The sequence below is a fragment of the Dendrobates tinctorius genome, unplaced genomic scaffold (genome assembly GCF_039654945.1).
Source record: "Dendrobates tinctorius isolate UK_male_01 unplaced genomic scaffold, ASM3965494v1 ptg000062l, whole genome shotgun sequence".
NCBI lineage: Eukaryota > Metazoa > Chordata > Amphibia > Anura > Dendrobatidae > Dendrobates > Dendrobates tinctorius.
In genome coordinates, this window is record NW_027361730.1 from 12536749 (window position 1) to 12559308 (window position 22560).

At 45.1% G+C, this 22560-nt stretch overlaps 1 protein-coding gene across 9 annotated transcripts in view; it reads right to left on the bottom strand.

The window, feature by feature from the left end:
* The window catches only part of SBF1 (SET binding factor 1), a 198275-nt gene that overhangs the window by 114928 nt on the left and 60787 nt on the right, over positions 1–22560 (bottom strand). For 6 of the 9 annotated variants that reach the window (XM_073579272.1, XM_073579278.1, XM_073579275.1 and 3 more), the window contains exons 3-9: positions 12917–13048; positions 11104–11226; positions 10815–10925; positions 10570–10593; positions 8508–8613; positions 7235–7367; positions 740–848 (exon numbers count right to left, since the gene is read on the bottom strand). In XM_073579272.1, the coding sequence (XP_073435373.1) occupies positions 740–848; positions 7235–7367; positions 8508–8613; positions 10570–10593; positions 10815–10925; positions 11104–11226; positions 12917–13048 (738 nt within the window). The remainder of the gene's footprint in view (positions 1–739; positions 849–7234; positions 7368–8507; positions 8614–10569; positions 10594–10814; positions 10926–11103; positions 11227–12916; positions 13049–22560) is intronic. The other 3 variants (XM_073579279.1, XM_073579273.1, XM_073579277.1) reach the window with 1 other exon arrangement.

Consider the following 22560-nt stretch of genomic DNA (forward strand, 5'->3'; position numbering starts at 1 on the left):
AAGAGAACTGGGAGCACTTACCAAATTTCTAGAGGAGTGGTCAGTAATGCACCAGCTTAACAGATAATTTAATATCATGAATTAATTACAGACATGACTGAGAAGAATGCACATTTTTTCAATAGAAGCACTGATGTAGAAAGATTGGGTTTTAAGTAAGGCTGGTTTCACACTAGCGTTTAGCGCTGCGCTTTGTGCGTGTCCATGCACATGCGTCCTGCGCCCCTATCTTTAAACATGGGGGCGCATGGTCTAGCGTATGCACGCGTTCGTATGCATTTTCATGTGCATGCGGTTTTTTGCAGTGTGCGCCTAGGCGCGCCGAACGCAACCTGTTGCATTTTTGGTCCGTCCGACCTGTCTCGAAAAAAACCCTTGCGCACGGAATGCGCAAAATAAAAAATCACATTACAATCTAAGGGAACGCAGGTGTTTAAAGAGTTAACATGGCTAGAAACTGGTTAAACCGCATGCGCCTAAAAAAAAAGCAAATTTATACAAAACGCATGATGCGTTTTTTTGGCATGCGATTCTATTGCGCACGAAGCGCAGCGCAAAAAACGCTGGTGTGAAACTAGCCTAACACTTGCATTTCCCAACTGCAAACTTGTAAAAGTATTCCCAGATAAGTCAGAAAGAATTTAATGTATTAAACCTTTACAGCATGGATTGTTACCTTAAAAATCATGTTCTGGCATGCAGTAAAGTAAGGCATAATAAATTCATGAAATATTCTTACCAGATCTTGGGTCTCTGCCCGAAAGAGAGCATTTACACCAATAATGAATGGCGTTGGTGTGCTCAGAACCTCAAGAAGCTGAGCAGGGAGAATGGGCACATACGTGAAACTGAAAAAGAATAAGGAGGCAAACCAGTGAGCCTGCAGGGGGTCTACATTAAGGGGAATACAAATGTCACGAGTTCTACATCAAGATTTAACGGATCATCTCAAAATTGTTTAGTTCATGTAAAGACTTAGAGGCTTAGCCATTTCCACCTCCTTTTTCTTGCAGTTCTGTGTCTGACTTTAACAGAACACAAATATTGTTCTCCCTTGAAAACTCATTTTCAAGAGACCTAACACGTTCGATAGGTTTTTTTCTGAAGGTCACAGTTGATAATGGGAAAAAATATTTCTGGTCGAAATTGGGGGAAAAAAGGAGATTTTTTTGTACTCACCGTAAAATCTCTTTCTCTTAGCCTCTAATTGGGGGACACAGAACCATGGGTGTTATGCTGCTGTCCACTAGGAGGAGACACTATGCATAATCTGAAAAAGATTAACTATGGCTCCTCCTCTGCAGTATACACTCCTGGACGGCATCAGCCTTCTCCAGTTTTGTGCAAAAGCATTAGGAGGAACGTAACAGAATAACATAACCATGCCTGTAAGAAGGCTACTATGCACGAGCTCAAAGAACAATATGAGAACTCAAACGTAACAACGGCCCATAAGGGCAACAGGGTGGGAGCTGTGTCCCCCAATTAGAGGCTAAGAGAAAGATTTTACGGTGAGTACACAAAAATCTCCTTTACTCTGTCACCTCATTGGGGGGACACAGAACCATGGGACATCCCAAAGCAGTCCCTGGGTGGGAAGCAATGGACGAATATTGTGATAACAGGTCCCTAAACTTGGGGCACTGCCGCCTGCAGAACCAGTCTACCCAGGCTGGCGTCCGCTGAGGACTGGGTATGAATACTGTAGTGTTTTGTAAACGTGTACAGGCTAGTCCAATTGGCCGCCTTACACACTTGTTGTGCCGAAGCCTGGTGCTGAATGGCCCAGGGGCCCCTACTGCCCGCGTAGAGTGTGCCGTGATACCGGCCGGAAGAGGAGAATTGTTCAGTTGGTAAGCGTCTTGTATGGTGGATTTGATCCACCTGGCAAGGGTAGCCTTGGAAGCCGGCAGGCCCTTGCGACCGCCTTCCGGAAGAATGAAGAGGGAATCAGACTTCCGGAAGGGTGCAGTCCTGGACACGTAAATCCGCAATGCTCTGACGAGGTCAAGCAAATGCAGAGCCTTTTCCTCTCTATGAACCGGAACCGGACAAAGGGATGGCAGTGAGATTTCCTCATTTAGGTGCAAGGTGGACACAACCTTCGGAAGGAAGGATGGTACAGTACGGAGAACCACCTTGTCCTGGTGAAAAGCTAGGAAAGGCCGTCTGCAGGAAAGTGCTGACAATTCCGACGCTCTGCGTAGCAAAATGATTGCCACTAGAAAAACCACTTTCTGTGACAGAATGCAGAGTGGAACTTTTTTAAGAGGTTCGATGGGTGGTGCCTGCAATGCTGTCAGGACCAGGTTTAGGTCCCACGTTTCCAGTGGACGTCTGTAGGGGGGAACCAATCGGGAAACTCCCTGGAGTAAAGTCCTTACTTGCGGTTTGGTAGCAATGCGCCTTTGAAAAAGGACTGAAAGCGCTGACACCTGACTCTTAAGCGAGCCTAGGGATAGCTTGGCGTCTAGGCCCGATTGAAGGAAACCTAGTACCTTCGGGAGGGAATAAGGGAGTGGGACTTGTCCGTGAGTTTCGCACCAGGAAAAGAAAGCTCTCCAGGTACGATAATAAATCTTGGCGGAGGCTGGCTTCCTTGCCCTTATCATGGTCGCAATGACATCCGGTGAGAACCCTGCCTTGGTTAGAATCCAGGTTTCAAGGGCCATGACGTCAAATTGAGAGCCCCTGAATTATGATGGTAGAACGGACCTTGTGACAGAAGGTCGTGACGGTCAGGGAGACGCCAGGGGGCGTCTGCTGTAAGTTGTACGATGTCGGCGTACCATGTACGTCTGGGCCAGACCGGCGCGATCAGGATGGTTGGAACTCCTGCTTGTTTGATCTTCCTCACGACCCTGGAGATCAGGGGGAGGGGTGGAAAGATGTACAGGAGCTGGAACTGGGTCCTGTCCTGGACCAGGGCATCCGCTCCGAGCGACCGCGGGTCGTGTGTCCTGGCCATGAAATTGGAGACCTTGGCATTGAGATGGGATGCCATTAGGTCCACATCCGGGTTCCCCCAGCGTTGACAGATCTGGTAAAAAATTTCGGGGAGGAGAGACCACCCCCCCCCCCCCCCCCCCCCCCCCGAGTCCATTCCTTGCCTGCTGAGGAAGTCGGCTTTCCAGTTTTCCACACCCGGAATGTGGACCGCAGAGAGTACCGACCCCGTGTCTTCCACCCAGTGGAGGATATGTGCCACTTCTCTCATCGCCTCGTGCAAGCCAAGTTGGCTTGAGCTACCAATGTAGGGACCTCCTGGTTGACGATGTCAACCGGAACTCCCAAGATCTGAGGATGGCTAGTTGAAGAGGCCTGAGGTGAAACTGGGCAAATGGCACTGCCTCCATTGCTGAAGCCATCCTGCCGAGGACTCTCATGGCAAACCGGAGAGATCGGGGAGGATTGCGGAGGAGCGTGCGAACTCCCAGACGGAGGGCTAGTGTCTTGTCCTTGGGAAGGAGCACCAGACCCCTGGAGGTGTCGAATAACATTCACAGGAAGTTTAGAGTCTGACTCGGGGTTGTCGACGATTTCTGTAGGTTGACTAACCATCCCAGACGACTCAGTGTGTCGATTGTGAATGAGACACTGACCTCGCAGTCCTTGAAGGTGGAAGACTTGATGAGAAGGTCGTCCAGGAACGGAACGACTAGAATGCCTCTGGAGTGTAGAACATCTATGGTGGCTGCCACGACCTTGGTAAACGTTCTTGGAGCCGTGGCGAGTCCGAACGGGAGGGCGACAAACTGTTAGTGGTTTTGGTTGACCGCGAACCTGAGAAACCTTTGATGGGCGGGAGAAATTGGTATGTGCAGATATGCGTCTTGTATGTCTATGGAGGCAAGGTATTCTCCCTGCTTCATGGATGTTATGATGGACCGGAGGGACTCCATGCGGAAATGACGGACCCGTACATATTTGTTGAGCTGTTTTAGGTCTAGTATGGGCCGGACGCTGCCTCCTTTCTTGGGAACTACAAATAGACTGGAGTAGAACCCTCGGAATCTTTCGTTCGCGAGAACCGGCACCACGACTCCTGCTTGAAGGAGAGAGGAGACCGCTTGGTGGAAGGCACGAGCCTTGTCTGATGGTGTTGGTGGAACAGAGAGGAAGAACCGGTTCGGTGGACTGGAAATGAACTCTATCTTGTATTCGGAAGACACTATTTCCCTGACCCTCCTGTCTTCTGTAATAGGCAGCCAGACTTGCTGAAAGAGTAAAAGTCGCCCGCCTACTGGTGGGGTGTCTTCCAGAGTTCGTGAGTCATGATGAGGTGAAATTCCTGCAGTTTTTTGGCCCAAGCCAGGATGGCCTTGGCCGTCCAAATTGAAGCGAACGCAGGGGCCAGGGAGGCCCCTGCCGCTTCGAAAATGGAACAAGCCATGCGTTCTACTTGCCGGTCTGCTGCGTCCCTGAGGGTTGAGCTATCTGGCAGAGACAGTAGGGTCTGTGCTGCTAGTCTAGAAACCGGGGGGTCCACTTCAGGTGGATCTGTCCACTGTTTGGTGTCCTTCTGTGAGAAGGGGTACTTCGCTTACAAATATTTGCGATTGGCAAATTTTTTCTCAGGCTGCGAAAACTGCTTAGTAAGTATCTTCTGAAACTCATGGTGATTAAGGAAGACCTTAGGTGGTTTCAGAACACTTTCGAAGCAAATCTTATGTTCTGGGGCTTCCGGGGCAGGCTCCGAAATTTCCAGCACCCGATGGATGGCAGAGATTATGTCCTCAACTAGCGCTGTATTGCTAGGGGGAGAAGGTACCACGGACCTCTCCATTTCGTTGTCTGAGTCGGAGTCACAGATGCCTTCCGAATCCTGTGTATCGCTAAGGTGTTTCCTGGTGGGCGATCTGGGGCGGAGGTCTTCTGTGGCGGGGGATCTGTGTGGTGAACTGCATTGTCTGTCTCTGACAGGGGACTGCCTAGGAGACCTGGAATGACGGTGTCTCTCCCTCGGGGGGATGACCTTGTGCTATAGGACGACTCAGGTGATCGAGACCTGTGGGTCCGCTTACGTCTGTGCGAGACGGAAGCAGCATGTTCCTGAGACAAGCTGTCCGTTTGCTGGGTAACATTCATAGCTGGGACACGACCATGCAGAGCTGCAGCAATGTAGTGGTTAAGTTATCTATGGACTGTGTCATAGACTGCGACATCTGAGTGGCCCATTCCGGCATGGTATCCGACACTGAAGCGTTGGTAGGGGCCCCCTGGGGTTCTGACCCAGAGTTCTGGATGCAATCCCAGCAGTGCCGATACGTGCTGCCACTGGGGAGCGTGGCTTTGCAGGCTGTGGAAAAAGCATAGAAACATTCCAGCCTGGTTCTCTTTCTTGAGCCCGGCATAGTGCACAGAGGCTGGCTATCAGGGATCCTACAAGGGTGGCTACGCAGAGGGAACCCACAGAGAGCCTTATAGGTAGTATTGATTCATTGAGTAAAGAGAACCCAGCTGTGAACTTACCCCACCAGTGTGCCCCTAGGTCCAGCGCCGACAAATCCCAGTTCTGTGCCCCCCGGAGACTGCTGTGGTTCTCCTTCTTGCTGGAGGTGTCTGTTGTCAGGATGTCTGCAGCCAAAAAAATGGCCAACGGGACGCTGAGGAGAGGGAGGAGGGGGTGGAGAGCTGAAAAGGGCGCGCTGGGCTATGTAGAAACGCGCCCTTTCTGCCTCGATCCGCCCCTTCTATGACACTATAGAGTGTCATTTCAGTCATCCGGGGGGCGGGGGGGGTGGGGGGGTATGGCGGAGAAAAGGCGGCAGCTTCAGCTAGGCCAAAGCCGCGGTCTCAAGTAGAGGTCTGATGCCCAAGAGGGCTTCAGGGCGGCACGGTAGTCCGGGAGGGGGTCGGATTTGTACCAGACCCCCCCCCGGAATGGGCGACTGGCTAGCGGTGGGGGCAGCAGGGGTAGCGGTTCCTGTTTGGGGGGTCCCTGTGGAGCGCTTTGGAGCCGCTGCTGCTGCAGAGACAGGGGCGCAGAAAGCCCTTTCTCTGCTGTGCCATGTCTGCCTGCACCCTCCCCCGGTCCCAGCAGGATCCCACAACTGGTCTGTGGTCCCTGGTGCAGAGTGCCATCTATTCACTGACCCTACCTGAGGTGTCTCAACCTAATGCCCCCTGAGGGGGATTAGGGAGGGTGCGTTTGTCACCGCCAGGGGGTCTTCATCCTCGCCTCGACCTCAACCCAGACACCAAGGGGGTTGGGGAAGGAGGGGGGTCTCAACTTCGGACCAGTACCCGAGGGACTGGGAAGGAGCGACATGGGAAATAGCCGTCTTCCACTTCAACTGGGCACCCCTAAAAAGGGGGCCAAGGAAGGAGCCATGCCAGGAGTCTCCCTGGAGACCCACTTTTCTTCATCTGTATTCCGGACGAAAAAGGAAAAAAAAAAAAAAAATGGACGAAAAAAAGGTGTGCCTCCTTGCGACACAAAGCAAAAACTGGAGAAGGCTGAGGCCGTCCAGGGGTTTATACTGCAGGGGAGGAGCCATAGTTAATCTTTTTCAGATTATACATAGTGTCGCCTCCTAGTGGACAGCAGCTTAACACCTATGGTTCTGTGTCCCCCAATGAGGCGACACAGTAAAACAATTTCTGCAATTTTTTTTTACATTTTCTTATGTTAAATCTGTAACATAAATGACCTTTGTAAGGAGAGTTACCAAACATATATTTATGTTCTATCATTGGAGATCCCACAGATCATGAGAAAGGGCGTCGTGTGTCCCTGTTATGAACAGAGCAGCCGTTGCTCCTGTGCACTGTCCTTGCATTGGATAATACCTAATAAAACATATACTCCCTTACGTTCCACATAGATAATGACTGGCAATCAATTCCAACAGGAGACATCGGACCCCCGTTTTTGTGAGAGGTCATGGTCACACCACCACTGCGGACCACAAGTGATCAAACACCTATCCCCGTTTTATGTGCAGGACAACTCCAATAACATTAACAGTGGTTTAACTAATGCAAAAGTTTATGGAACACAATTTAAAAATACAAACAACAAAAAAAAAAAAAAAACTACTTGTTACTAAGCCCAGTCATTAGAAGATGTGAAAAGTATGGCAAACTAAGTCTGGTTTTATTTTAAACACTGAATTGTAGGTGATGGAGTAGTATTTAAATAGCAGATCATGGCTTTACCAGAAGATACCAATAGAAAAAGCAGCATTAGGCCAGTGGGACTTTCAGTGTCTATATCCAATACAAATAATACCTGTATCTGAGAGGAAACATTATAGCCAGGAGAGCTCTGCAGGCTTCAGTCAAGCGCTGGTAACTCCGAGAAAGGAACAAAATCTTGTGCTCGGTGAGAGCTGCACAAAACAGGCACAACACATTGGTGATACCTGGAGATCAGAAATATTAAAGGCAAAAAGTTAAACAAGAACAAGTAAAAAAAACAAGTACCGTATATACTCGTGTATAAGCCGACCCCCTAATTTTGCCACAAAAAACTGGGAAAACTTATTGACTCGCGTATAAGCCTAGGGTGGAAAATGCAGCAGCTACTGGTAAATTTCAAAGATAAAAATAGATACCAATAAAAGTAAAATTAATTGAGACATCAGTAGGTTAAATGTTTTTGAATATCCATATTTAATCAGGAGCCCCATACAGTTCATGATGGGCCCCATAGGCTGCCCCACAGACTATGCCCCCACAGGCTGCCCCACAGACTATGCCCCCACAGGCTGCCCCACAGACTATGCCCCCACAATCTCGCCCCACAGGATATGCCCCCATATGCTGCCCCACAGGATATGCCCCCATATGCTGCCCCACAGGATATGCCCCCATATGCTGCCCCACAGGATATGCCCCCATATGCTGCCCCACAGGATATTCCCCCATATGCTGCCCCATAGAAAATGCCCCCATATGCTGCTGCTGCAAAAAAAAAAATGCCATACTCACCTCTCCTGCTCAGGACCTCACCCGTCTGGGGGCCATCGCTGCTCACCACTGTTTGCCCTGTCGTCTGTCAGTGACATTCAGGCAGCAGAGGGCGCAGCGCGCACTAACCACATCACCGCACCCCCCTGCTGCCTTACCAGTCACAGACAGAGGATGCAGCAGACAGAGGATGCAGCAGACAGCGGTGAGCAGCGATGGACACCCCGGACAGGTGAATATCGCTATACTTACCTCCCCTGGCGCGGTCTCTGCAGCCCCCCGCTTCTCCACGGTCTCCCTTCCTGCCTTCAGCGGTCACGTGGTACCGCTCATTACACTCATGAATATGTGCATATTCATGAGTTTAATGAGCGGTACCATGTGACCGCTGAAGGCAGGAAGGGAGACCGTGGAGAAGCGGGGGGATTCAGAGACCGCGCCAGGGGAGGCAAGTATGATCTGACACCCCCGCTTCCCCACCGACCCCCAGGTATATGACTCATGTATAAGCCGAGAGGGGGACTTTCAGCCCAAAAAAAAGGGGTGAAAATCTGGGATTATATACGGTAAGAGACTGACATGTGGTTACTTACCAAGCTGTCGAAATAACAAGGCTACACTACAGTTGCTGATTGGAAGAGAATCACATATTGGGGTCTGGATCACTTGGCGGTCCCCTGCTCCCAGGGATATGGTTCTCTACAGAAATCAGACAGAAATATTCAGATGTGAAACAGAAGCTTTGTTACTAGTCAGTAATATAGTGGGATTCAGGTAAATTAATGTAGGTGAAAATTCAGTTCCAGCAAATCAGAGTGGCAGACAGACTGCAATGTAGGACAAGGTGACTAATTTGTGACAGGAGTGCATTACTAAGGGAGTGAAGAGGTTAAGGTCAACTACAAAAGTTTAGGCAACTAAACAGCCACATTGTGTTTGCAGAATGTGCTCATCTCCTCACCTGACAAATTACCCAGTCGGCCCTATACACTTTTAAATCAGAACTGTAAATGTGCTGACATACCCATGTAAGAGATCACCGCCAGTTTAGTTGGCCTTTAATGACAATACTATTCAATTGCGCAGTTCTTACCAAGTGCCATAAACAATTACTAAGCACAGTCTTGAGATCTCCGGTACAAATGTCATCATACCCTCTGTGCCAAACGCGAAACTAGGAATTGGACTGTCAAGCTTGAGAGGAGCCCACTCTAGCAACGCAGACACATCGTGGCCAGGCACATGCCAGTGTACATGAAGATAAGAAGTGATATTATGGAAAGTGCAGCAGAGAAAGGAAACGGATTCCACCCCCTAAAATACCACAAATTATAAACATGTATTATTTTTAATACATATAATACTCGACAGGCGACAAAGTGCTATGGAAGCATCATCTATTAATAGGAAGGGGTATTAAATGCGAAGGATTCATATACTAGACATTTAAGTCTCAGATTCCTAGAAGTGTTGGGGTTTCCCTTTAAGCATCTGGAAAATGGGGCTGGAGTGTGAGGAATTTACTAATTTACAAATGCAACAAGTCATAACTGTCGAGAACTGGACACAGGGGTACCTTGGTTTTGTCAATAATGTAGCCCCTTTATTTTAATTTAACCTGAAGTACAGCACTCTAAATTCATGGCACGTTGTCGTGGGTGTTCGTTTCATAATAAAATCTAAGGAGTGAAATTATAACCCGAGAGGAGACAGTTGGGTCTGTGCCATCAAGGGACCCGGGGGAGAAGATAGAAGAGGATTCCTTCCATTTTGCTGGCTATACAGCACTTAATGAAGAGGGCAAAAACTAAAGAAATGGTTGCTCATTAAAGCGCAGTAGCCTTCAGATTTAAATTATAAACAGCATACAGGACTTATTAGATTATCTAGACCTAATGAGACTGGTGTGCTTACTTTGAAAATCCAAGTAAGAATGGTTGTATAATATTTTGCTAAAGTTTTCTTAACTAAAATGGAAATTAGTATTTTGTGTGTCAACTCTTGAAGGACTCATGTATTTTATTTTGTGGATTTTACAGCCATTTTGACATGGATATTAAGAGTAAGTACAATAGCCTTCTCAGGTCTGACGGATCTATGTCAAATATATGCAGAATGTATTGTGAAATAAGCTTTAAGGCTTGGTCAATGAAAGGGTCTTTTACAAATTTTTACAAAACACAGAGACCACTTGACTCATATTTCAAGGTTTAAATATACAGTGCCACAGAAAAACAAGCCAGACGGACATTTCTCCTGCAGCAGTGTATGCTAGACAAATGTGGTGACACAGCAGCAGCTAAGGATGAAGGGACTGGCCATGTAACAAGTCATCAGAACAGGAGGCAGTTATACAGAGCAGAGGGCTTCCCCCTTTAAGATGTCCAAATGTCCTACCAGGCCATATAGACAGGCATTAACTTCCTAAGACAGTCCCTTCACATGCTTTCATCTTACTAAGAGAGCAAGCCATTATTCCAGTTCTCTACTTTTGGTTAAAAAATAAAAATATCATGATTTACTTTCTTGGAGTTTGTAGATTTTATTTATTTTTTTTACACCCAAAGAAAGGACCTTTCATTTTCTCGAGAGTGATAATGGCAAAGGAAAAGCAGGCTGTGTGCAGCGTGTCAGCTATTATAATGAAGTGCATACCATACCATCCTGCTCCACGTCAGACTGGGAGGAAAAAATTAATATGGAGTCAAAAAAAAACAAAAAAACACAAACCTGGGGAGCAAATAATAGATTGAATACAAGACAAGTCCACACAAGCAGACAGCCACGGGCATGTGATCTGTCCACTAAGTAACAGGGCTATGTTTCCTTCAGAAAATAATAATTTCATTTAACTTTAATGAGAAGAATTTAGAAAACTTAGTAACTTATGCAGCACTGACCTGGGAGCCCCCAGCGACAGGGACAGTGCAAGTTAGTAGGTTTCCCACAACATTCTCCAGGGATATACTGAGGCCGTCCGTATGAATGGTGTAGATCAGCCCTAGGGAATCCTGTATGGGGAAAGATCATATTTGCAATATGTTGCTGGATTTCTATACACACATTCCTAGCGCTGCAAACATATCACTAGCATAATTCCATATAATGATATGGAACATGGTGACTACTTGAAGGGTGTAATGAATGCATACATATCCAACTCATGCTACTCAAGCAAAGAACACTCACCCTAAAGACTTCTGGATGATCCAGACGTGATACAAGTACCAGAGTCTTTGGAGCATAGAGCTGGGTTGCAGACGGCAAGGGGGCATCTTCCTCAGCGTCCCCATCTCTCTGGTCTAGGAGATTCTACAAAGTATATGCCCATGATTAATTGCAGAGCAAAACATCTGTTCAGAAGTTTGCAGTTCATGGACTTAAAAAATTGCATTTACCTAAAAATTAGTATCCCAAAAACACCAGTCAGAAGAGCATGTCAGCCAGACATCAGATGAAATTGAACAATTTTTTTCATATAAAAATGTAACCTTTACTAAGTGTACCATTAAATGGGGTGTGTCATCCTGAAAGAGGGGGTCCACTACAATGTATAGAGCGCACATAGATTGAATGTAAATGACGCTCATTGATTTAAAACTTTTAATTAAGTATTTTTGTAAATACCCTATGTTGTCATGTGACTGCGAGCGGTGCTATTGCTGCTCACTCAGTCCGCATCATGTGACCCCCGGCTGTAGCCGCCGCTGACATCCACTGATGTCACGTCAACGATTGGGTCATGCCTAGGTGACTCAAGGAAGTCTGGAAGTTGACGTGATATCAGCGGATGTCAGCAGCGGATGCAGTCAAGGCCACGAGATGCGGACAGAGCGAGCAGCGACAGCGCCGTTCACAGGCATACATGACAACATAGGGCATTTACAAAAATATTTATTTAATGGGTTTAAATCGATGAGCGGCATATACATTGTAGTGGAAAACTTCTTTAAACTACTTGGACAGTCATAAATGGCACTTATCCATTGTAAAATCATCCCTGTAGTGCAGGGATGCACAACTCCAGTCCTCAAGGTCAACAGTGCATGATTTCCTTAGCATTACACAAGGTGCTGGAATCATCATTTATGCAGGTGATAAAATATCACCTGTGCAATACTAAGGAAATCCTGCAAGCATGCATTGCTGATGGCTTTAGAGGACTGGAGTTGTACACCTCTGCGGTAATATATAGTTTTTATTTGCTTAATTTTCCAGGGGGAAAGAAGGCATTTCATTTCTTATGCAAAGGAGGAAGCTTTGGTGCACCTTTGGTGTGGCCATAGCCTCGGAGCACCTTTACGCACCCTCAATCATCAAGCTCCTTTTCTTAAATGGATTGATGGAGTTGACTGCCTTAACGGATTTTCTTAGGCCTAGTGTGTGTACTGACACCGCAATAATCTAGCAAGTGGGCGCACACAGTTAGTGCGGGTGTGCTCTCAGCCCTTTCTCCAATTGTCAACTGCTACCCCATACACCGATACACGGAAATGAAGCAAGCAGCCCCTGCACACAGGAGAGAGATAAGAGCAGCCGCAGAAATACTGTGTGAGCACATGGTCGCTGGGCTCCTGCTATGTCAGCTCAGGCAGCGGTTACTCTGGGCAAGTTATCAAAATGTACATCCCCATATTTTGATTGTGGCATGGTAATTAACGGGGCAGACTGCTGCACTGAGCCCTTGAACGTGCCAAAGGTGCACTGAAGCTCCTTCATTCACTTTTTTGGGGGTGCAAGTTCAAGAAAACTTATTAAAATAGCAAATAAGTAAATAAAAAAACAAGAGGTAGTAATCTATTATCACAAATGGTATCAAGCGTAAATGTGGGATACCCAATGGACAATAAAGGCTTGCAAGGTATGGGGGAAAGAAAAAAGTAAGTCCCTTTCATTTCTTATTTCATGCCTTGACAAATCGGGCATCAGTCATGTAACATATCTAGATGATAACATAACGTAGGTGTGCCACAGAATCGAAGTAGCTAAAAAGAAATATCACCTGTGCACACTCCTCCCAGAAGGTGAAACAACTACAGTAATGACGCTCTGAGTTGATGTCCGTCAGAACGGCAATGAAGAATGACGGGGGATTCTTTTCTGTACACAACTGCCATCCACTGGGCTGACAGAACTGTGCAAAACAAGAGAAAGAAGAAAAACATTGACAAATCATACACTATTTCCAGACTTTTAAAGTGAAAGTGTCAGGACAGAACCTATTGTCTCTGGCCCTTCAGATGCAAGTGTCCAAGCCGATCCATACATTGTAAGGCTATGCTCTCACGTTGCAGTTTTGCAGCTTTTTTATGCATTTTTTAATGCAAATTTTCAGATGTGGTTCGCAGTACCAGCAAAGTCTATGAGATTTCAGAAATCTCACACACCATGGTGGGTTTTTTTTTCTGACCTTTGTCAAAGAGCTGTGTTTTTGAAAAATGCAGGATGTCCCTTCTTTGAGCGTTTTTCAACCACTGAAAGCAATGATTGGTGCAAAAAAAAAAAGCCGCAAGAAACGCACGTATCAGGTTTAGCTGCGTTTCTGGTGCCAATACCTGATGGACTTGAATAAGATTTTTTTTTTTATGCACTAAACTTTATCAGCATGCACAAGAGACAAATGTACCCTAACAAAAACGCAGCAAAGATGTGACAAACACTCAGCAAAACTTCCGATTTTGACATTGCTTCTTTACTGCCAAGAGCAGGTTTTGTCTGCTGGAAACACGCAACATGTGAATATAACCTTATGGTGAGATTGAAGTCCCAGCCACCTGAGGCGGGCCAATGGCCACACAACAGTATAGCACATATGTGAGATAATTGGCATCACAGTGGACAGAGATTTGGCTGCAATGTCTTGACCTTCTCCTAAGTACTTGGAGAGAACCAGTCAGCACATATTATTTGGTTTATTTTTGAAAATATAAAAATTTTCACCTAAATTTTTAATATTTTGGGAGTTTTGAATTTTTACTTTTCATGCCCTTAAACCAGAGCTATATCACTCAAAATAGTTAATAAATACCATTTTCCACATGTCTACTTTACATCAGCATCATTTTTTTTTTTTTTAAACAATTAGAAAGTTAGAAAAGGGTTAAAAGTTGATCAGAAATTTCTTCATTTTCCATCAAAATTTACGAAAATAATTATTTTTAAAGGACTACTTCACATAAGTGACTGCCAGGCCTATATGACAGAAAGTACCCCAAATTGACACCATTCTAAAAACTGCACCCCTCAACATGTCCAAAAACCACATTAAAGAAATTTAAAACCCTTCAGGTGCTTCACGGGAATTAAAGCAACGTGGAATGAGAAAAAAATAAGGAACTTTTCCCACAAAAATGTGGATTTAGCACCAAATTTTGCATTTTCACAAGGGTAACAGGAAAAAATGGATTGTATAATTTTTTTGTGCAATTTCTCCTGAATACGCCGATACCCCATATGTGGGGGAAAACTACTGTTTGGGTGTACGGCACATTTGAAGAGTCCCTAACATGCAGAAACTCCCACTAATGACCCCATTTTAGAAACACCTCTTGAGGAATTCATCTAGGAATGTCGTGAGCATTTTTTACCTTCAGGTGAGTCACAGAATTGTATAATAGTGGAGTCAATGGATAATGACAATTTTTACCACTAAAATGTTGCTTTGGCTCCAAGTTTTTAATTTTCAAAAGGGGTAAGAAAATGAACTATAGAATATGCAATTTCTCCTGAGTACACAAATACCCCATATGTGATCAAAATGGAATAAGCACTTCAGATTCTGATGAAATGGTTTGAGGGTGCAATGTCACATCAGAAAAGTCCCTGAGGTGCCAGAACAGGAGAATCCCTTCATAAGTGACCCAATTTTACAAACGACACCCCCTAATGAATATATCTAGAGGTGTAGTGAGCATGTTGACACCACATGCCTCAAAGAAATTACTACCATTAGCCAGTGAAGTAAGAATTACATTTTCACCACTAAAATGATGTATTAGTCTCAAGTTTTTAATTTTTTGAATGGCTAATAGGAAAAAAATTGACCTCTCAGTTTGTTCTGCAATTTCTCCTGAGCGCTCCAATAACCTGCATGTAATCGGAAACTACTTTTCAGGCACAGTGGAAAGCTCAGATGAGAAGTGCCATGTCACATTGGCAGAGCCCCGTAAGGTGCCAGAAAAGCAGAACCCCCATAAGTGACGCCATTTTCCAAACTACACCTCTCAATGAATTAAAAATTCCAATGAGAGCAAGGAAGCAAAAGCCATAAAATGAAATCTGAGAATGACAAAACAAATAGTCATATAGGAGGCTTTAGATCTCAGAAAAACCCCACCACAACTAAGCATAAGCACCTAAAATGTTAGTATATAAAGGGCAACATAAATATTTATAATGTGCAGTCAAGGGCAATCCCCTCTAACAGTGATGACGAACTTTTCTGAGACCGAGTGCCCAAACTGCAACCTAAAACCCAATTATTTAGGACGTAGTGCCAGCACGTGCCAAATGCCCCATCATGATCCCCTTCGTGAAGAACTACGCCCCATCATGATCCCCTTCATGTAGAAATGCCCGTCATGATCCCCTTCAAGTAGAAATATGCCCATCATGATTCCCTTCTTGTAGTAATATGCCCCATCATGATCCCCTTCATGTAGAAATTGCCCATTCCACCACCTCCATCATTTCCTTCTCCCCATCACTGGCCCTCTCCCCATATCACTGGCAAACACACACACACCAGCGGCCACACTCACCACACACACACACACACACACACACCAGCGGCCCCACTCACCTCTATGCGCGCCGGCAGCTTCCTCGGCTCTCACTTCCTCTCACACATTGAGAGACGCTGCTGGATGACATCATTCAGCTCCACGGCCGCGCCGCTCAATAAGTGAGAGGAAGGATGAAGCTGCAGCTCTGGAGCAGTGAGGCGAGTCTGCGTGCCAGCTGAGAGGGCTCTGCGTGCCCTCTCTGGCACGCGTGCCATAGGTTTGCCATCACTGCCTTATAATAAGTGTTGCCATAGATTGTCTATCTACTAATGCATAATGCCTATAACAGGGCATAATCTACTTAAGACACATAGCAGCCAACAATAGATAGAATAATAAAAGAATAGGTCAGGGAAATATGACCTTAAGTAAGCAGTGCTGGTCCCCGACGCGCGTTTCACGTGTAGCTTCTTCTTTGGGGGGGGGGGGGGATGGACTCTGTTTTATGTCATTCTCGGATAGGTCATATTAGTTGTATACATGGGGACCTAGTGTGTTTGAAATTGTTTACAGATTTATAGATATCTATCTCTGCACTAAAGATTAGAATGCTTTTGCTGCTATTTGTCTGATGTTTACATTTTTATGCTATACAAACTGTGACAACTACTCTTATTATTATTATGCATTTATATAGTGCCATTTATTCCATGGCGCTTTACATGTGAAAAGGGGAAATATAGACAAGTATAATAAACATGTGTAAAACAAGGGACACACAAGTACATAAGGAGAGGGGACCCTGCCCGCGAGGGCTCAGTCTACAGGGATGGATGAGGATACAGTAGGAGAAGGTAGAGCAGGTCGGGCAGTGGTTCAGTAGACCGAGGCTCATTGCAGGCTGTAGGCTTGTCGGAACAGGTGGGTCTTCAGGTTCTTCTTGAAGGTTTCTGTTGATGGTGAGAGTCTGATGTGTTGCTGCAGAGAGTTCCAGAGTATGAGGGAAGCACAGAAGAAGTCTTGTACGCGGCTGTGGGAAGAAGAGATAAGGGGAGAGTAGAAAAGGAGGTCTTGAGAGGATCGAAGGTTGTGTGCGGGTAGGTACCTGGAGACCATGTCACAGATGTATGGAGGAGACAGGATGTGGATGGCTTTGCATGTCATGGTTAGGGTTTTGAATTGGAGCCTCTGGGCAATAGGAAGCCAGTGAAGGGCCTGGCATAGGGGGGAGGCTGGGGAATAGCGGGGAGACAGGTGGATTAGTCGGGCAGCAGAGTGTAGGATGGACTGGAGTGGTGCCAGAGTGCTAGAGGGGAGGCCAGAGAGTAGGAGGTTGCAGTAGTCGATGCGGGAGATAAGAGCATGCACTAGTGTTTTTGTCGTTTCGTGGTTGAGGAATAAGCGGATCCGGGAAATATTTTTGAGTTTGAGGCGGCAGGAGGAGGCGAGGGCTTGTATATGTGGTTTGAAAAAGAGCGCAGAGTCGAGGATCACCCCAAGGCACCGAGCGTGCGGGACTGGAGAAAGCGAGCGGCCATTGACATTGATGGATAGGTCTGGTGGAGGGGTAGAGTGAGATGGGGGAAAGATGATGAATTCTGTTTTGTCCATGTTCAGTTTGAGAAAGCGAGCAGAGAAGAAGGCTGAGATAGCAGACAGACATTGAGGGATTTTGGTCAGTAAGGAGTTGAGGTCGGGTCCAGATAGGTAGATCTGCGTGTCATCGGCGTAGAGGTGATACTGCAAACCGTGGGAGTTTATGAGCTGTCCCAAGCCGAAGTTGTAGATGGAGAGTAGTAGGGGTCCTAGGACGGAACCTTAAGGAACACCGACAGACAGGGGGACGAGGTGAGGAGGTGGTGTGTGCGAGGGAGACACTAAATGTTCGGACTGTTAGGTATGATGAAATCCAGGATAGGGCCAAGTATGTGATGCCAAGAGATGAGAGAATCTGTAGGAGGGGGCAATGGTCCATGGTGTCGAAGGCAGAGGACAGGTCCAGGAGAAGGAGGACAGAGTAGTGTCGCTTGCTCTTGGCGGTTAGTAAGTCGTTAGTGACTTTAGTTAGGGCAGTTTCAGTTGAGTGATGCGGTCGGAAGCCAGATTGTAACCGGTCAAAGAGGGAACAGGAGGAGAGGTGGGAGGACAGTTCAAGATATACATGCTGTTCCAGTAGTTTTGAGTCGTAAGGGAGAAGAGATATCGGGCGATAGTTAGACACAGAGGATGGGTCAAGGGAGGGCTTTTTGAGGATGGGTGTGATTGAGGCATGCTTGAAGGATGAGGGAAAGACACCATTTGTAAGTGAAAGGTTGAAGAGATGTGTTAGAGTTGGGATGAAGACTGTGGCCAAGTTAGGGATGACGTGGGACGGGAGCGGGTCGAGGGCACATGTGGTGAAGTGTGATCTTGACAGAAGGGTGGAGAGCTGATCTTCTGTCATGGTGGAGAAGCTGGCTTTTGCAGGACAGGGCTGAGCGGCTAAGAGGGGCATTGGGGGCTGCGGGCCAAAGCTTTGTCTGATCCTATCGATCTTCTGCTTAAAGAAGGAGGCAAAGTCTTCAGCAGAAATGAGAGGAGAGGGAGGAGGTGCTGTGGGACGGAGTAGAGAATTGAAAGTGGGGATTTTCCCCTGATTTGATATTAGAACTTGTTACCACTTTTTCTTTATGCTTACCTGTATAGACAGGCCTCAATACAAATGCACTATCAGGGTGCAGCGGACCCAAATAAAATGGCAACTGCACAGGTGCAATAATACCTAATGAAACAGCCAGCCTACAATCAGGAATTGGCCATGTGGCACACCAGTGTAAATAAATAATCCTTATGTGGCAATGTTCACACAGGGAATGCAGAGCATATGGTTCACAGCCTCTTAGTAACACCATATAAGGGGGGCAGTGTAAGGAATTGTGACGTTAGTTTGCCAGCTTACGTATTATGGCCATAATATCAACCAATACCTTACATATACTGATATGTTTTTGTGCACTTTTTATCTTTTCAGGGTGCAGTTGGGCCCAAATGGTTCTGTAAACTGTGGCCTCTGTTCACAACGGATGCATTATAGTTAGCACTGGGCAGCCCCCCCTATATGGTGTTACTAAGAGGCTGTGACCCATATGCTCTGCATTCCCTGTGTGAACACTGCCACATACGGATTATTTATTTACACTGGTGTGCCACACGGCCAATCCCTGATTGTAGGCTGGCTGTTTCATTAGGTATTATTGCACCTGTGCAGTTGCCATTTTACTTGGGTCCGCTGCACCCTGATAGTGCATTTGTATTGAGGCCTGTCTATACAGGTAAGCATCTCTGCCTGTTTTTGTCAGGGCTGTGGAGTCGGAGTCGTGGAGTCGGAGTTAGTTTTGGTTGGAGTCGGAGTTGGTAGAAATGTACCGACTCCAGCTTTAAAAAAAAATGTATTAATATTTCATAATTTAACTTTCATATGAATTTTATAAATGTTACTCAAATATATATGTTCTATCAAACTATGAACAACAGTGATAAGCAGTTCTGCTGGAGATAGAGACATTTCTTACTTCTTGTGTGTCACTGTTCTCCACTGCCCTTATCTAATCTTATACTTGGTTAACCTCATGCTGCCCCAACCCCCCTACTTACAATGTATGAAACTGAAAGTGAAAGTGTGTTGCAAATTCTTAGTAGTAAAGCTCCTCCTCTAGACTAGATCATACTAGGTGTGCGTCTTCCAAGCATCTCACAGCTGCCTGCTACTCAGAAGAGGAAGACTGTAAGAAGTATTATCCTTTCAACAAACTTTGCATCCGTTAACTGTGAGTACATGAGGAATAATAACAGTATTACTGACCACTATATCAGTTGTACGACCTGGCAATAATTTTGTACAATTGTTTTTAGGAAAAACAATTGTCATTTGGATTGTGAATGCAGAATTAAAAACCTGAGAATGTCAAAGAAGCATCACATTAAATCAGCTGTATTTGAACATTTCACCATCACTCAAGATAGAAAACATTATGTCTGTCTGTCAGTGTATGACAAATGATCCAGACGAAAACAAATGCTGTGAAGCCAAGATGAGTGCATATTCAGGCAAAGATAAAAATGCTCCTACCAGAGCTTCTAATCTAAAGAGACATTTACAGCGCTTTCATCCAGAAGTACTGAAAGCAGTGGATGAGAAAGACTGCATCCAAACCAATGAACCAGTGCCCAGCTCTTCCAGCCAAACAAAGGAGCAGAGAACTTTGCAGCCATCAGTTGCAAGATATTTTGTCAGTGACAAAGTTACTGTGACAATGACAGTAGATACATTTAAAAAACAGATCATAGAGCTTGTTGTAAAGGATAGTGTGCCTATTTCATTATTTTCACGACCAGCTTTTATGTGTCTGAATGGGGAAATGGCCCGCAAGCTTGGTGTTTCTCTGGAGAGAGAGAGTATTAGAAAATTAGTAATCGAAGAAGCTTTTAAACAAAAGGAAGAACTTAAAAAAACTCTCAAGGGACGCTTTCTGTTTCTTAAAATGGATGCCTGCACACGTCACAGAGTGAACTATTTTGCCATCAATGTCCGATTTGTTTGTGACAAAAATGAAATAGTTACCAAGACATTGGCAGTAAAAGACACCAAAGCTCATCACACCAGTGAGTTCCTCCAGGTCTTGGTGGAAAAGGTTCTGCAAGACAATGAACTTAAAAAAGAGCAAGTTCTTTCTGTCGTAACTGACAATGCTTCAAATATGATAAGTACTATTAAGCTAATGAATGAGAGTAATGATGGTGACCAGCAGCTAGAAGAACATTCTGGGTCCACAGACACAGAAATGTTTGAAATAGAGGAACACAGTATTGTAACTGAGGAGCAAACTGAAGTTGCTTCAGATGAACAGCAACATGATAGTTTAGATGATCTTGTTGAAACTGTGTCAATATGTTCTTTCATTCATCACATGCGCTGTGTTGTGCATACGCTACAGCTGGCTATAAGAGACAGTCTGCAAGAAGGACATGCTGCTGCACTGATTGGCAAGGTGAGAAAATTGGCTACTGTTGCCAGAACCCCTAAAGTTGTCTCAATTTTGAAGAGACGTGCTGGAAAAGGGGCAATTATTGAACAAGCCACACGATGGGGCAGTACTTACTTAATGATTCAGCGCTTGGTTGAACTGAAAACCTTTCTTGTAGACATGGCTAACCCTCAACTGACGCTAAATGAAAGTCAGTGGAATCAGGTGACTGAGCTGGAAAAATTGCTAGAGCACCCATTTACAGTGACTAAAAAATTACAAGCAGAGGACTTAACTCCAGGTATTTTCTTAAAGGAGTGGAAGAACCTGATGTTTCGCCTGTCCCAAAGAGGAGGGTTAATTGCAAGTGGCATTGCTACATCAATGAAACGGAGAGAGGAGCTACTATTACAAAATAACATTCTTTTGGCAGCTGTTTATGTAGACCCAATGCATCGGATTCTTCTAGATGATCAACAGCTAAGTAAAGGAAAAGAAGCTCTGTTTGAAATAGCAGTAAGGATGAAAGGGTTGCAGAACAGTCAGGAGGAACAAGAAGAATTTGGTCGTCCTGCCACATCTTCACCCTCATCATCAACTGATGAAGAAATTAATTTCGAAAAATATTTGGATCACAAGGACCGTGCAAAGCATTCCCGCATAGAAGAAGAGTCATCCCCATCAAGGAACACAGCCAGTACATTTCAGCAGAATTTTTCATGTGCACTAAAAGAAACTGAGAAATTTGACCGTTCATCAAAAATAACAGTGCAACAAGCGATTCCTCTGTATCCTGACATTGTCAGAGATGTTGCCCGAGTGGTTACTGCTTTGCCACCAACACAAGTTAGTGTAGAGAGGTTGTTCTCTGCTCTCAAAATAATTAGATCAGATTTGAGGGCATCCATGAAGGAGGATCTGACAGAGGCAATACTTTTTCTGAGGACAAATTTATAGATTTCTTCTTATTAACTGCATAAAAGTGTTTATTGCATATTTACTTACAGTTTAGAAAAGTTTATAAAAGTTATTTGCTATATTCTAATTGTATTCTAATAAATGTAGTTTTTGCTCTAAGTGGTCTGATTACTTATATGATGGTGAGAAACTGAATAAGCACGATGTTTAATATTTTACAACAGTAAATTTGTTGTTATGAATTGGCCATTTATGAAGGAGTCGGAGCCGGAGTCGGAGCCTGATAAAATCCAGGAGTCGGAGTCGCAACTGTGGCTTACCGACTCCACAGCCCTGGTTTTTGTTTTTTTCTCATATATTGGAGGATTTTTTCCTCTGTTCTGTGGTTTTCACTTTTTCTTTATGTCAGGCTTTTTCTGACCACAGTACAGCTATCTGTAGAGAGAGTCCTTATTTATGTGATACACTTGACATATCTATGCAAGATAGGTCACATTAGTGGATTACATATGGGTTTATGTACCTGGTAGGCAGTTTTTCACTGGATATGTATCTTGGTTTTTAATCTTGTTTTATTATATGTGTTTAAATAAAGGTATTTCATTTTATGGCTTTTGCTTCTTTGCTCTCTTTGGAATTTCATGTTTTTTGGAAGTGCCAATGATCTAGGCCATTTGTTTGTAGGTTTTCTCTCAATGAATTAACCTACGGGTGCAGTCATCATATTGACACCACGGGTGTGTCCCAGTTTTATACCATTGGGCAGTGAAGAAAAAATAGCTACATTTTTACCACAAAAATTTTGTTTTAGCGCTAGATTTTACATTTTCACATGGGGAAATGGGGAAAAATGGTACCAAAATTTAGCACACAATTTCTGTTGAACATGACAATACCCCAACTGTACAGTACTGCTTAGCCACACGGAGACTCAGGAGGGATGGAGCGCCATTTGACTATTGGGGAACAAATTATCATAGAACAAATCATAGGGCAGGGGA